This window comes from Anabrus simplex, chromosome 1 (assembly GCF_040414725.1).
Source record: "Anabrus simplex isolate iqAnaSimp1 chromosome 1, ASM4041472v1, whole genome shotgun sequence".
NCBI classification, from domain to species: Eukaryota; Metazoa; Arthropoda; class Insecta; order Orthoptera; family Tettigoniidae; genus Anabrus; species Anabrus simplex.
Genome location: NC_090265.1, coordinates 581717076 through 581731575, shown reverse-complemented (window position 1 = coordinate 581731575; position 14500 = coordinate 581717076). Strand labels below are relative to the sequence as shown.

Here is a 14500-nt window from a genome sequence, read left to right as displayed (position 1 = left end):
GCCCTGTGTAAACAGAAAAGTCAGCGCACTGAGCAGAAAACGTGATCTTGCCGGGGTTCACCAGGAGTGGAATTGTGTTGCCAGACTGGCTTACTCAGGCAAGCAAATCTGGGACATGGTTAATGTTATGTAACCCCAGCAGGTACGCAACTTTATTAAGTCAACTGGTTATCAGCATCAGTCGCTCATTGCCATTGCCTCTATCAGTGGCACATTTCATTTTAGTGTGCCTTATTGTATTTAATTCTGCCATTCTATTTTGCCATTTTGATTTTGCCTGTTTGTCACTGTAGAGATGTAGGTTTGTGAACTACATGTGCCGTTTACTGCCGTAGTGCCATGACCAATGGATCTCCAATAAGGAGTTGTTCATGGGCCACATATCAGCATCTGTTGTTCATTTTAGTTTATTCTGGCTATAGGCTGGACATTGTTATTTTTCTCATTTATCAGATCAAATGGGTATTTTTTTACTGTAGATCTGGAGAAAAATAATAAAGAATAAAGAATATTACTCCAATTATGAACTGCCATAGTATACCTTTCTCTTGATCCCTTCAGCGTTGTGTTTATTGAAAGACTGAAATAATGGTACCTTCATTTTAATGAACACAGTAAAAATAGAATGTACAGAATTATAGCATAGAACAAAGGGAAAAAATGTTAAAAACAGATGTAACATTAAATTAAATACTACAATAGAACTGCCATGCAATGAGAATGGTACAGGGTTGTGGATTCCCACTGGTGCCTGGTTGGCCATATTTGTTCTGCATTAACACATCTCTTCGGCATGTACTATAGGTGCACAAGATGACCTAATAAGCTGAAAATATATTTTTAAGTACAATATAATTGTGAAAGCTAAATATATACTTTGAACTGGCCCACAAGTAAACACTCTACATTAGTGCAGTTGTGTGTAGATGGATCAAGCAATCTTCACTGACAGGTTTCAAAATTTGTGCCAGACATTCAACATCATCTCCAAGAGAAGAGGACTGAACAAAAGACAAGTGCTGGAAATGGATGGTACTCCAAATTGCAATGAGAGTAACTTAGTATCCATTGACTGCCTCACTGAAAGAAAAATTTTGTCCTCTAATATTGTCATCTTCTATTAGCATTTTCAAGAGACATGTTTGATAAATTTACTGCATTTATTTGCATATTAGACCTCTTTTTTCCTCCCACTTTTACAGCCAAAAAAGTAAGGGGGGTCCAATATGCAATAACCTCAAATTTTGTGCGGTGAATACATGACTTCTAGGCTATAAATTACACATGTAAACATTGTACACTATTCTTTTTGTATGCATTTGAGTTATACTGGCTACTTTCATTGGAAGACAGTATTTCTAAATGTAAAAAGACAATAAATAGCATACCTGCCAACTTCTATAAATCAAACAAGGAAGATATTTTAATTCTTTGATTTCATCGCATATAAGGCGCCAAGGTCTTGATGAAAAAAGGCCTACAGTTACAAGGTGTCTGGGCCCATGGCTAAATGGTTAACGTGCTGACCTTTGGTCACAGGGGTCCCGGGTTAGATTCCTGGCAGGGTAGGTAATTTTAACCATAACTGGTTAATTTCACTGGCACGGGGGCTGCTATCATCATTTCATCCTCATCACGACACACAGGTCACCTAAGGGCGTCAAATCGAAAGACCTGCAACCGGCAAGGGGCCTACAACTCCAACGAAACTACACACAGATTTGTTTGTTAAAAATGAAGCCATGTTTTCCAGTGTTGACTTAGTTAAATGTAGCAAAGGCTTTTCAGTCTATCAAACACATAGCAAATACAATGTAAATTAAAACACTAAAAGCATATCTGTAAAACACACACTAACATACAAAGAATGACATGTTTCGTTCTACAAGAACATCCTCAGATTCTATCAAATCACTTAAAATAAGCTTATATATGTACAGTATTGTTTACGTAGCGTAAACTTGTCAAAGATAGAGAGATAAGTGATAACATGAAACAGTAATGACAAAAAATAAATTATGTACAATTATAATATAGTGAAAAACTTACGTATTTATCTAGACTGCCGATGTTAAGTCTGTTGTCACCAAACACTATTTCAGTCCTGAAAGTGTTTGGTGACAACAGACTTAACATCGGCAGTCTAGATAAATACGTAAGTTTTTCACTATATTATAATTGTACATAATTTATTTTTTGTCATTACTGTTTCATGTTATCACTTATCTCTCTATCTTTGACAAGTTTACGCTACGTAAACAATACTGTACATATATAAGCTTATTTTAAGTGATTTGATAGAATCTGAGGATGTTCTTGTAGAACGAAACATGTCATTCTTTGTATGTTAGTGTGTGTTTTACAGATATGCTTTTAGTGTTTTAATTTACATTGTATTTGCTATGTGTTTGATAGACTGAAAAGCCTTTGCTACACTACACACAGAAACGATGTTAACAGCGAGCGTACAAGAAACTTGATCTTTTGTTCCAATTAATGGAGTCGCTAGTGTGCGCTAGTCTCTCTCGCTTGTAGGATGATTGCCGTCCCAAATTCCCAGCTTTAAAACATACAACACACGAAAACAATGGACGATACACTTGCCAAATAAATACACTTGAAAATGACATTGCGCAAATTACTCAAGAACGCAATAGTTTATTCTAGGGGCAGATTATTGACTGTACCGAGGTTATATTGGTCAAAAATAGGAAGAACAAAAAATAAATTGAAAAATTGGAAGAGAGTCAAAAGAAACGGAAGGTTTCTGGGTAAATCGGAAGGGTTGGCAGGTATGAAATAGTGAACACAACCTTCAGGCCTACGTATCAAGTAAATATAAATAGTTTTAGTTACTTGTATCATGTAATTCATTTCATCCCTCATTAATTCCTCTGATGATGATGATGTCAGGAAAGGCATACAGTTGAAAAGCTCGCTATGAAGATTCGTCTCACTTCATACTCAACCTCATAGTGAAAAGGGGTAAGGGTATTGTATTATCATAGTATGCAATATCGATACAAAAGAACTTAATGCCCAATCACATGTCTCTGTCAGTTGAGCAGTAGGCCTACCACATAGTAAACCTGAGTAAACCTGATTAATGCTTTCATTTGAATTACTGTCTTGTGCTCCCAACTTCCCTGCCACCGGCATGTCGTCATTCCAAATGACGTCATCTTCACTGCCATCTCATCACCCATGCACTGCTATCGAGAACATTCAAGGTCCCGTCTTTTTGAAACTTTTAAAAATAGTTTTGTTCCCACCCCTTCTGAATAAAGCCATGCTGTAGAAGGTGTGCCCAACCACCAGCTTATAACTAGCGTATGTTACGATTTGTACTTCCAAATATAATATGTAGGTGGTTTGAAAAGTTCTCGGAATGTACTAGAATTAAGTATCTTACCTCGGTGGAACTGCTTTTATTTTTCAACATAGTCTCCCAGTAGACTAATGCATTTGGTCCAGCGATGTTCCAATGCCTTGATTCCATCTCGAAAATGAGATTCCTCCAGGCCTGCAAAATACCTCTCCAATTCGGCTGTCAGTTCTTCCCTCGTAGAAAATCTCCGTCCACCAAGGAAAACTTTCAGATTGGGGAATAGATGAAAGTCTGATGGTGCCAAATCAGGTGAATAAGGTGGATGTGGCAACAATTCGTACCCCAGTTCATGAAGTTTTGCCATGGCAATAACACTTGTGTGCGGCGGAGCATTGTCCTGATGAAAGATGACCTTTTTCCTTGCCAAACAAGGCGTTGTTTCGCGTATCTTTTCCTGTAGTTGGTCTAGGAGGTTTGCATAGTATTGCCCCGTAATTGTTTGGCCACTAGGAAGATAATCTATCAGCAGAATGCCTTTTACATCCCAGAAAACTGAGGCCATGACCTTTCTGGCCGAATGCACAGCCTTTGCTTTCTTTGGTGGTGGTGAATCAGCATGTTTCCACTGCTTTAACTGCTGTTTTGTCTCTGGGGTATAGTAGTGGACCCAAGTTTCATCTGTAGTCACAAACCGGCGCAAAAAATCTCGTTGGTTGCACTGCAAATGGGCCAGACTTTGTTCGGACATTTCCAATCTGCTGCGTTTATTGTCCAATGTCAAGAGCTGCGGCACCCATCTTGCGGTTAATTTTTTCATACCCAATTCTTCAATTAAAATCTAATATACCCGTTCATGAGACATCCCTACAGCTTCAGCAATCTCCCGCACTTTCAATCGACGATCCTCCATGACCATTTTATGCACTTTTGCGATAAATTCTGGGGTAGTAACACTTTTTGGCCGTCCACTACGCGGATCATAATCCAAGCTCTCCCGACCAAATTTAAACTCGCTGGTCCACATAGTAACAGTTGAAAATGAAGGAGCAGTCCCCCAGCGTGTTCTGAAAGTCGGCATGAATTTCCTTTGCTTTCATACCTTTCTTTACAAAGTATTTAATCACTGCTCGAATCTCAGTTTTTTCCATTGTCACAAATCACTACGCGGGATCAACAACAAAGAGTCATCACTACCACACTCCTGCAGCTAGAGCACTGAGCGCCACATGTTCACTCACAAAGGATGTGTGATTATTGCGCGGGAACTTCGTTGCTCTAGCACTGACATCTAGCGGTGATTCGGAGAACTTTTCAAACCGTACTCGTACATAGAGACTGGAAGATTCTTATGTTATTAGTAGTCCTATTAATAAATACCACATAACTGAAGTTATACAGATTTAAACTGCTTATCTTTATGTCTTTTACATTTTCTTTTTTTTTTTTTTTTTTTTTGCAAGTTGCTTTACGTCGCACCGACACAGATAGGTCTTATGGCGGCGATGGGACAGGAAAGGGCTGGGAGTGGGAAGGAAGCGGCCGTGGCCTTAATTAAGGTACAGCCCCAGCATTTGCCTGGTGTGAAAATGGGAAACCACGGAAAACCATTTTCAGGGCTGCCGACAGTGGGGTTCGAACCTACTCTCTCCCGAATACTGGATACTGGCCGCACTTAAGCGACTGCAGCTATCCAGCTCGGTTTCTACATTTTCACCGTACCGGCTATGATAACAGAAATATTCATGAATTGGTATTTTTTTACTAAGTCCATATCAATGCCAACCCAGGAGAAAATGCATACACTGAATTTAATGAAAATCGGTATATAAAGTCAGGGAATAAGAAACTACTGCCTAAGATATGAACAATTTTATTCAACCTGGATGAAATGATAGTTTACGAGAATGCGCCTAAAATTTAACTTTTAAATACCTATGTTATTGGTCCTATTGAAAAGTACTACCGTATAATCCCAAATACCACCCGCCACCGAATAAGACCCACAACCTAAATGAGACGTCAAAATACGGAAAAAAATAAAAATCAAATAACTTACATACCTATTTAATTTTCTTCAAAATATACCACGAATATAAATTCAAACAGCTTACTATTAATAAAATCATCACAAAAATTGTAAATAAAATCTGTCCAATACTCAAATCATTCAGAATTCACCATTACCATCTAAAGTTCCACCATAGGAACTTTGTCGCTGGCATCTTTCCACAAATAGTCGTCCTCACTACCGTCCACTGAATTTGGAATTCCACATTTCATAAAGCTCTGGACACTAGATCGTTGGGATCCAGCTGCATATTAGTCCCACTTCAGGCCTCTTCAATCGTCCGGTTGGTGTTAACGTGTGATCACCATCAGACATCCACTCGATGTACAACTGTTTCATTGCAGTTTTGAAAGGCCAGTTCACGCACACATCCAACGGCTGTAGAATAGAAGTGAGTCTCCGGGAATTATCGTAAGATTGGTTTTTCCTTTCCTCATCATATCTTTTACGGCGTCAGTTGTATGTCCTCGGTAACTGTCCAACACAAGCATGTTTTGTTTTTGGAACAAAGCTCCCGGGCGACGTTGCCGAACGCACTTCACCCAGTCCTTAACTAACGCACTGTCCATCCAGCGGACTCGTGTTCTAACAACACCGGACGGCAAGTTTCCTTTCGGAAGTGTTTTCCTTTTCAGAAACATATATGGAGGGAGTGTGGTTCCATCCGCTAATACGCACAACATTACCGTGCATCGTTGCTTTTCATTACCACCTGTTCTGATGGTTACACTTTTAGAACCCTTCGTTTAGACTGTATTTCCCAATGGCATTTCAAAATAGACAGGTGTCTGGTCAACATTCCCAAATTGCGAAAGTGAATAAGAATGTTGTTTCCTCAAATGAATAATGTCACGCTGAAAGGCCATTAATTTTTTTCATATGCCCCAGTGAGACGTTGTGAAATAGACGTATGTCTCCGAATGCACAATCCCTTTCTCCGATAAAAGTTTGCAGTAAAACTGCATTCCGCCCGCGGAACGCTCTGCGATCGCCGTTACTTTTTAGAAGTTTTTCCTTCTTCTTCCGACGAATACAAGATTCATCAATATCGTGCCTTCTGCCAATGGCACGATTTCCATATATTTCAGCTTTGCTTACAACTAAGTTTCTCACGCATAGTAAATGACTGCAGAGGCCGTTTTGAATCCATCGCTTACTACTGAGACAGCACTTTCATGGGACAGATACGGAACTCGAATGTGAGTGAGGTAGACTTCCGTAACCAACAGTCTCGACTCTTGCAAAGTACAATATCCCGCGAGATCAGCTATTCGCGCACCCAGTTTGCCAGCAACACTTGCGAAACAAATGACGATTGAGCATCCGCAGCAGCGGCTTTCATATTTACCCATATTCTTTGATTTACCGTATTTCATTGCCTTACATTTCGCATTTACATGCAACTGTAACCGTACCGAGAAGAAAATCAATCTTGTTTTCTAGAACGCAACTAAAACACAATAAGACCTGAATGCACATATATATGTGGTATATTGAGTACGGTAACCATATTCAAATCTATTTTAATACTCCATGTAAACATAGTAAATATTCACGAGAATGAACGGCTTGAATACGACTCGCACCCAAGATTTAGAACCAATATTTTGGGCAAAAAAATGTGGGTGGTATTTGGGATTATACGGTACAAAAAAAGTTATAGAGAATACGACTCCCGATCATTTATGTTTTATTCAGTTTCACCGTGCCGACTATGATAAGTGGTATTTCATAGTTGGAAGAAAACTAAATCTGAAGGCCTACAATATCAAAATCTCAAAAAATTGATCAACAATAACATTACATTGACCATTCTTTGTTGTGATTTTCTTTGTCTCTTATACTGCCACTCATCTCCGATAGATGGGATTATTGTTGAGTACCAAGTATAACAGCCTGGCAGAATATTGGCGGGAAATAACTGGGGAGTGAGATAACTTTATTCTTTAACATTCCATTCCTCTGGTTCATACATATTCTGATACTGCTGATACATAACACACTGGTTCAGCATAGTATACCAGCTATTCGATCTCTACCTTGACACGCTGATTGGAATGATCAGTGTGCACACTTAACAGAATAATGGCAGAAGTTCACTTATGACCTGTTCTAGAATTACAATTTATGCCTATTCCAAATTATAGCACCACAATTTACTAATTAACTCAAAGTTCAACCCTGAAAAGAAACGTTTCTTAAGAAAAGCTTCTTCCGCTTCATTTTTATTAAATTCTAAAATTTTATTCCAAATTAGCAGCGAAGAGGGTGTTTCTCCTCTGGCTGAGGAAAAGTCAGATAGGTTTTCCCCTGGCAGTGTAGTGAATTGAGATTCTCTGACTCACCGGGTACTCCTATTAAACAGATGAGTAAAGGGGCATAGGGTAGTTTCTGCCCTGGGACTCTACACTATCCCCCCCTCCCCCGGAAATGAAAGTGTTTATGGCTCACGGCTGTCAGCGGCCTGGTCATTCCAGCACTGGAACATTGGACTGTTAGTTCGGCAGCCTATTACTGTTCATTAAAAGTGAGAAAATGTGTGGCTATCATTTGATTATTTCATATGATAGCATTGCTTTTAATCGCGACATTCCTACTGGCGTCACTGTAATGAACTATGTTGACTTCAGTTGGGAAAACCACCAAGACAGTCTTTCTGAGGATCTAAAAAAGGCAGGTAGAGAATGAGTGTCTGCCATTATAATGAAAACTACCCAACTTGATTGTGACTGATGGTAGGCAAGAGTGTCTACCATTACAATGAAAATTCCCTAACCCAGTCTTCACATAAGGAAAGACATTCAGCGACTTCCCCATCGCATTTCTAGGGTAACATTAAGAGCTATGCAATTTAATATAGTCTTACTTATAACGTGTACACCACCTAAACTAGAATTCTGTATGCAATGTAGAACTCTGCAGCAAAGCACAGGTACATCAGCTAGTCCTCTATATAACAATTTGAAAATACAGTACCAGCCCAAGAAAGAGAAGGGCCACGAAGGGCGTGAAAAGGAAAGATGCCCTAGCCGTCAGAACCTAATAGCTTTGGGGTCTGAAAAAAACAAGAGTTGACCAAGGGTGGTCAGATGGTACATGTGTAGACGGGGAGCAAGTATGGACTCAGCTAAGGGTCCCGTGGTCGCCAACACATGCACCAAGTTAAGAACCCTTTCCAGTCACCTCTTTACTGTGGGTGTTATTCTACTGCCCCCACCCACAGGGGGGGAGTGACAGGAAGGGATAAGATCTCCTTTAACGTACTCTTAACAACTTTATCAACATCTTCCAAGAACCGTCATACTTTTCTTGCAGGAATGGATAGTAAGTGGTAAGTCAATGTAGGATAAAATGAGTAATTTATAACTCAAAATTCCTGATCTGGATGAAGCCAGGGATAGATAACAAAACGAGTTTTTGCTGAAGGAGTGCCATTGTTTTCTTGGAACCAAATAACATTGTATCTGCATAATTTTAATAACTTTAGATTTGTCTGTGTTTACTGTTAGATCAAGTTCCAGCATTTGCCCGATGTGAAATTGAGAAACCATAGAAAACCTTCCTCAGGGCTTCTGACAGTAGGGTTTGAACCAACTATCTCTTAAATGCATTAAGAGGAAGAGGGGCAAAAGCAGGTTGAGGGACATCGGACATCCTGTCTCAGTCATGTGGTATTGGAAGGTGTTCATAAACGCCAGCTTCGTGCTGGTAGATTTACTGGCACATAAAAGAATTCCTGTGGGACAAAATTCCAGCACCTTGGCACCTCCAAAAACAGAAGTAGTTAATCGGACATAAAAAAAACATTGTTATTATTATCATCATCATTATTATTATTATTATTAGACATGGTCTGTTAGCATACAACATGAATTTGCAATCTGCATACACCTCTGCAACTGCCTGGACCTTACAAGAGTCAAAATAACCATGTTTACTGATAACCTCTGCATACAAATAAGCAATTGTTGGATTGCAGGACACACATGCAGGCAACACAGTCTGACTTCAGGCATGAAATTCAATACCTGGATATCACATGACAAGTGCCATTTATCATGACCAGTATGGCACAGCTGTGTCCGAAAGTCAATTCCCTTTTATCTTTACGTCCGCACTGACACAGACAGGTCTTATCGCGACGATGGAATAGGAAACACCTAGGAGTGGGAAGGCAGCGGTCGTGGCCTTAATTAAGATACAGCCCTAGCGTTTGCCTGGTGTGAGAATGGGAAACCACAGAAAACCACCTTCAGGGCTGCTGACAGTGGGATTCGAACCCACTATCTTCCAGATGCAAGCTCACAGCTGCACGACTCGTAAAAGCACGGACCTTTCGCCCGGTAAGTCAATTCCTAGCGCCCAATTCATTGAAGTAAGCTTTCACGATGACCCTTCAGCAATAACATTCAGAATGGACAACTTCAACATTATAAATATTTATAGTGGAACCTCAATTCTCCATACTGGGAGGGACCGTGGAAAAAAAAAAAAAAAACACGGGGGAAAACTGAAAAACTGGGAAAGATTTAAAACCATTAACACTTTGCACCCCTAAGCCAAATCAAACTACAGCTCTAATGGGCCTTTACCTACCAAGAGACCACTGCTAAGCCCGAAGGCCTGCAGATTACGAAGTGGCGCATGTTCAGAGTGCCGAATCCTCTCGGACATTATTCCTGCCTCTCTAGACCGAAGTCGACATCTCACCGTCAGTGTTCCTTAATTAACGGCAATCACACAAGCTGAGTGGACCTAGAACCAGCCCTCATATGCAGGTAAAAACGCCTGACCTGCCTGCGAATCAAACACGGGGCCTCTGCGTGAGAGGCAGGCAGGCTAGACCGCGGGGCTGGCTTCAAACATTAATTACGTGATTTAAAAATCTCGTTATTTTACATTCAGTTTTACCAGGGGAAACTTCATCAGTTTCCTGTGAAAACTTCTTTCATGTCAGCCAAATTCATCTAAATATCTAACACCACCAAGCCAAACAACAACTGATCACAAGTAGTTTTGAAATTCTCTAATCTAATAAAATAAAGTAAATTACATTAGATACAAAAGCGCCAAACATGATGACAAAACCCCTTCCTTTTCTTTTTATCTTCCATTGTAATTTGGTCACTTGTATACTGTACAGTTCGTAGTAAATTTATGGAAATGTTGTACCATGTAAATTAGGCCTACATCGACTTTTAAAGGTTATGTTGAACTCTAGAATATGGTTTTGAAGTATCGATTCTCAAAAGTTCTTGAATGCATTATATTAAATTTTGCCCATTCCTAACCTTAAAGAAATTGGAAAGAGAAAAAATTATCATCAAAACTCCAGAAATTTCCGTTATTCATGACCTTGAGCTCTGCTGAAAAGCGCGCTCGCTGAACAAGCCAGTACGAGTGGGAAATGATACAAACTTTTTAAATCTTACACTAAGGAAGTAACTGCAGTTTTTATGACGTTTTAACACAAAAACGTAAATGTAAAATTCTCCATCACCAAAACAGTAAAAGGCAATCACAATACCTCCCATGGCTTTATGTATGTTAGGTGCAACATCTGTTCTGGTCTTATCTGATAATATTAAAATACTAGATTCGTGTTAAGAAGAGGCAATTTCGATTCCTGTCTGAAAGCCCAGCTTTATGATTTCCGAGGATTCCCTCACAATACCAGCCGAATGCGATGCTAAGATGGTCCCTTATGCAAGTTTGTCGACGATCAACATTAGAGTACATGACACAAATATTAGATGACACAAGATGTGACTCCTACTACAAACTGAAATGTGAAGAATGGAGAGCCCCTGCCAAGCAGCCTTCAGTTAAGGAGAGGAAGAAAGCTAGACATTTTACATATGATGAAAAATTAAAGTTTATTGAGAAGTGGATGGTAATCCACACAGGAAACGTGTGCAAATAGCACAGATGTTGAACATTCCTACGAAAACTTTAAACATAATTATAAACGACGCGTATAGTTCGCATATCTAAAAAATGTTTTTCCTTGATGTTTTGCTTTGTTGGTGTTCTTAAAATGCATCATTTCATTATTTATTTCATTAATTATAATTCTAAACACTTGTTTTTTTGTTTTCAACATAACTATTATGTTCAAACCTAATCCTAAATTAAACAGCGTAATTGTTTTTCATTTTTTAGCATGTTCCCTCTTTAGGACGTTATTTTTTTTGGTCCCCATAAAAACGTCGTAACAAGTTCCGGCTGTAGTCGTAACCAGTTCCGACTGTATACAATATTTTTAAGAATCTACAAGGCTGTAAATAATGCTGAGTAAGACAATGATACAAATCATAACAGATTCAGCATACTACAACACACACTTCCATTGTGCATGCATACAAAATAAACACAGAAGAGATCAACAGTCCAGTTTGTTTTCATCAGCAGGTAAAAGAGAAACTACAAAAATGGAGTAGCCAACTTTCAGTTCTTTTATGCAAGCGAATCTACGGGTCATCCTTCGACCTGCTCTTTATCAATACTTGCTTCAAATATCAGTACGACATATATTCATCAGATTTCTTCCCTACTTACATTTCTACTGCAACTCCCTGAAAGGTGGATGAACTTAACAGACCCATTTAGAATTGTACAGAATATCAATATTAATAAATAATCTAATGATCACATAAAAATGCACATTTTTTATAATAACAATACCTGCATTAACAACAGTGCAGTAATAAAACTCGCCCATGAAGCACAGCAATTTCTAAATAACAAGTATGAGATTGATAATTTTTGAATTGTAATTTTAATTTTGCCATAAGTGAGCAACTTCACTGGTAACAACCAAACCAATTTATAAAAAGGTATAACAAGTGATGGATGATGACTGCTATTTCAATTATTAAGTCAATTTTAATCAGTCAATTCATTATGTTCTCATTTTGGCACAAATGAGAGAAAAATGGAAATTGGATTCAGACTGAAACAATGATGGGGAAATTATATCATGCCCAATGCATATCATTTCAAAAGCCCCTCTGACAAATTGTACAACAGATGGTCAAATCTCCAGGTAAAAAAACTTACTGGTTTATATCTGATAGTTTACCTGGTGAACTTCAGTTTTGCATGAAGCAGCCATGTTAAGTTGCAGAAATTTCCATACAGATCATACAATTATAAAAGCTTGCTTGCTAAGAAGATTCATCTCATTTCATACCTGACCCTGTAGAGAAAGGGGCAAAGGTGTGTCATCCCCCACTGCCCCCCAAAACACAGTGTCTATTAAAGTGATTGATAGTACATCTGGAAATGAAAGAATTTTTGGACCAACACACTATGACAGTGATTAGTGGCAAGTATTCATGTTTGTATGTGTATGAGTGCAACACCCACTTAAGTATCAAGCAACCGGTACATCCATTGTTTGCATTTTTAAAATATACCCATTGACTTTATGAATGTATTCTTTATAAAAAATATGTACATACGTGTTAAAAAGAAATTTAAAATAACATTATGGGAACAAACAACACTCTGCTTACAAGAACACTGCTATTTCAGATCATTTCTGTCTCCTGCATATGATTTCTTAGCACCCTGTACTTGAATGACATGTTAACGATTACATTCATACAAGAACAACATACAGTAAAAATCCAACTATCCGAACGCCAGATACCGATTTTCATGGCAGCACAATGACTTTAGAGCTTCCCTCCCCTCTACCACCCCTATTCCCAGTCAAAACAGCAATAGGAGTCACGGCCCAGTTACAGGTCAGTAGGCTAGGCATGACCCAAACACATTTAGAGTGAAAAAGGACCCCTTTCCCTATCACATAATTCCATGTACTGACCGTTGGAGAGAGAAGAGTGAAGGAGAGTTCTTACAATGCATGTGACTGTCTGTCACCTAGGCCCCCTCCTACCCTCTCTACCACTCCTCTCGGACAGCAGTAATGTACATTACTTTGTTTGGGTCATATCCTGCCTACTGTCCTATACTACTGTGTTGCAGCAGGTCAGTACAGTTAGTGCATTTCCAACATGTCAAAGCAACTAACTTTGTTGCACAAGCCTGTTTAAATATTTTAAAACTGTCTTTAGAATGTACATATAGAAGTAAAGTTCTTTTCAGCAGTGCAATATGAAGAGTTCCTTTTAACTCTTTACTGAATGTTGAATTTGGAAATACTTCTGAGTTCAGATATTTGGAAACTTTGCTGTTTAATATGTGCAGTAACTAAATGCAATTTCACATGTTGCCAGACTAATGTTCATTTCTAACCCGATTATCTACATATGGATTATGTCAATTCCCAATTATTACAGATAATTGGAGTTCTACTGTATTATGATAACTTATTACTTAGGTTTCCATTATGAACTCAAAATAAACTTTCAACGTATTAGGTCGTGTTCAGCGCATAATACATACTGAAGATATGCTAAGTACAGAACAAAAATGGCCAACCAGACACCAATAGGATTATGTACTGAACAAAACCAATACCTTGAAAGTTTATTCTGAGTGCAACGCTGTCATAAAAATCCAAGATTAATTCCAATATGAACTTTCCAGGATGCTCCTTAATCCAAATACCATGCCTCACATGCTGATAAAACATTTGCAAAGCCAGCTGTTTCAAAAAAGCACACCAGCATTAAAAGGAAAAGAAATTCAGTTTAATGGAATATGTAAATGCAAAATGCATAGTGTTACCAAACAAAAAAGCAGACAGAGAATAGTATTTAAATCAGACACCTTGATAGAGTCGCCCAGACTCTTACTGCGGAGGTGTCGTTTCTGTCCACGGGCAAGCTGCACTGGAGTGCCCTGGCCATTGCCCTTGTTGAACTGACGAATGAGTTTTCTCTTCTTTGATGACTCGGGCATTGACTGAACATGAGCATACAACTGAGCCAGAGCAGACTCCGTAGGATTAGATGAGTGTGCCTGAGCTGTCAGCTCATGGTCGACGAAACTGAACACAGTATTCGCGGCAGTACCATCACGCTTCCCATCGTTCAGCTGTACACAAAAGAAAGAAGATTATACTTGCAAAGCAATAAGAAATAGCTAATCACATATATAGAAGTTTTTAACAAAAGTTTCATGGAGAGTGAAAT

The 14500-nt window shown here is 38.8% G+C and overlaps 1 protein-coding gene across 1 annotated transcript in view; it reads right to left on the bottom strand.

The window, feature by feature from the left end:
• Window positions 1–14500, bottom strand: part of RhoGAP54D (Rho GTPase activating protein at 54D) — a 192292-nt gene that overhangs the window by 33091 nt on the left and 144701 nt on the right. The window contains exon 7 of the mRNA XM_067144916.2: window positions 14136–14402. Within this exon, the coding sequence (XP_067001017.2) occupies window positions 14136–14402 (267 nt within the window). The remainder of the gene's footprint in view (window positions 1–14135; window positions 14403–14500) is intronic.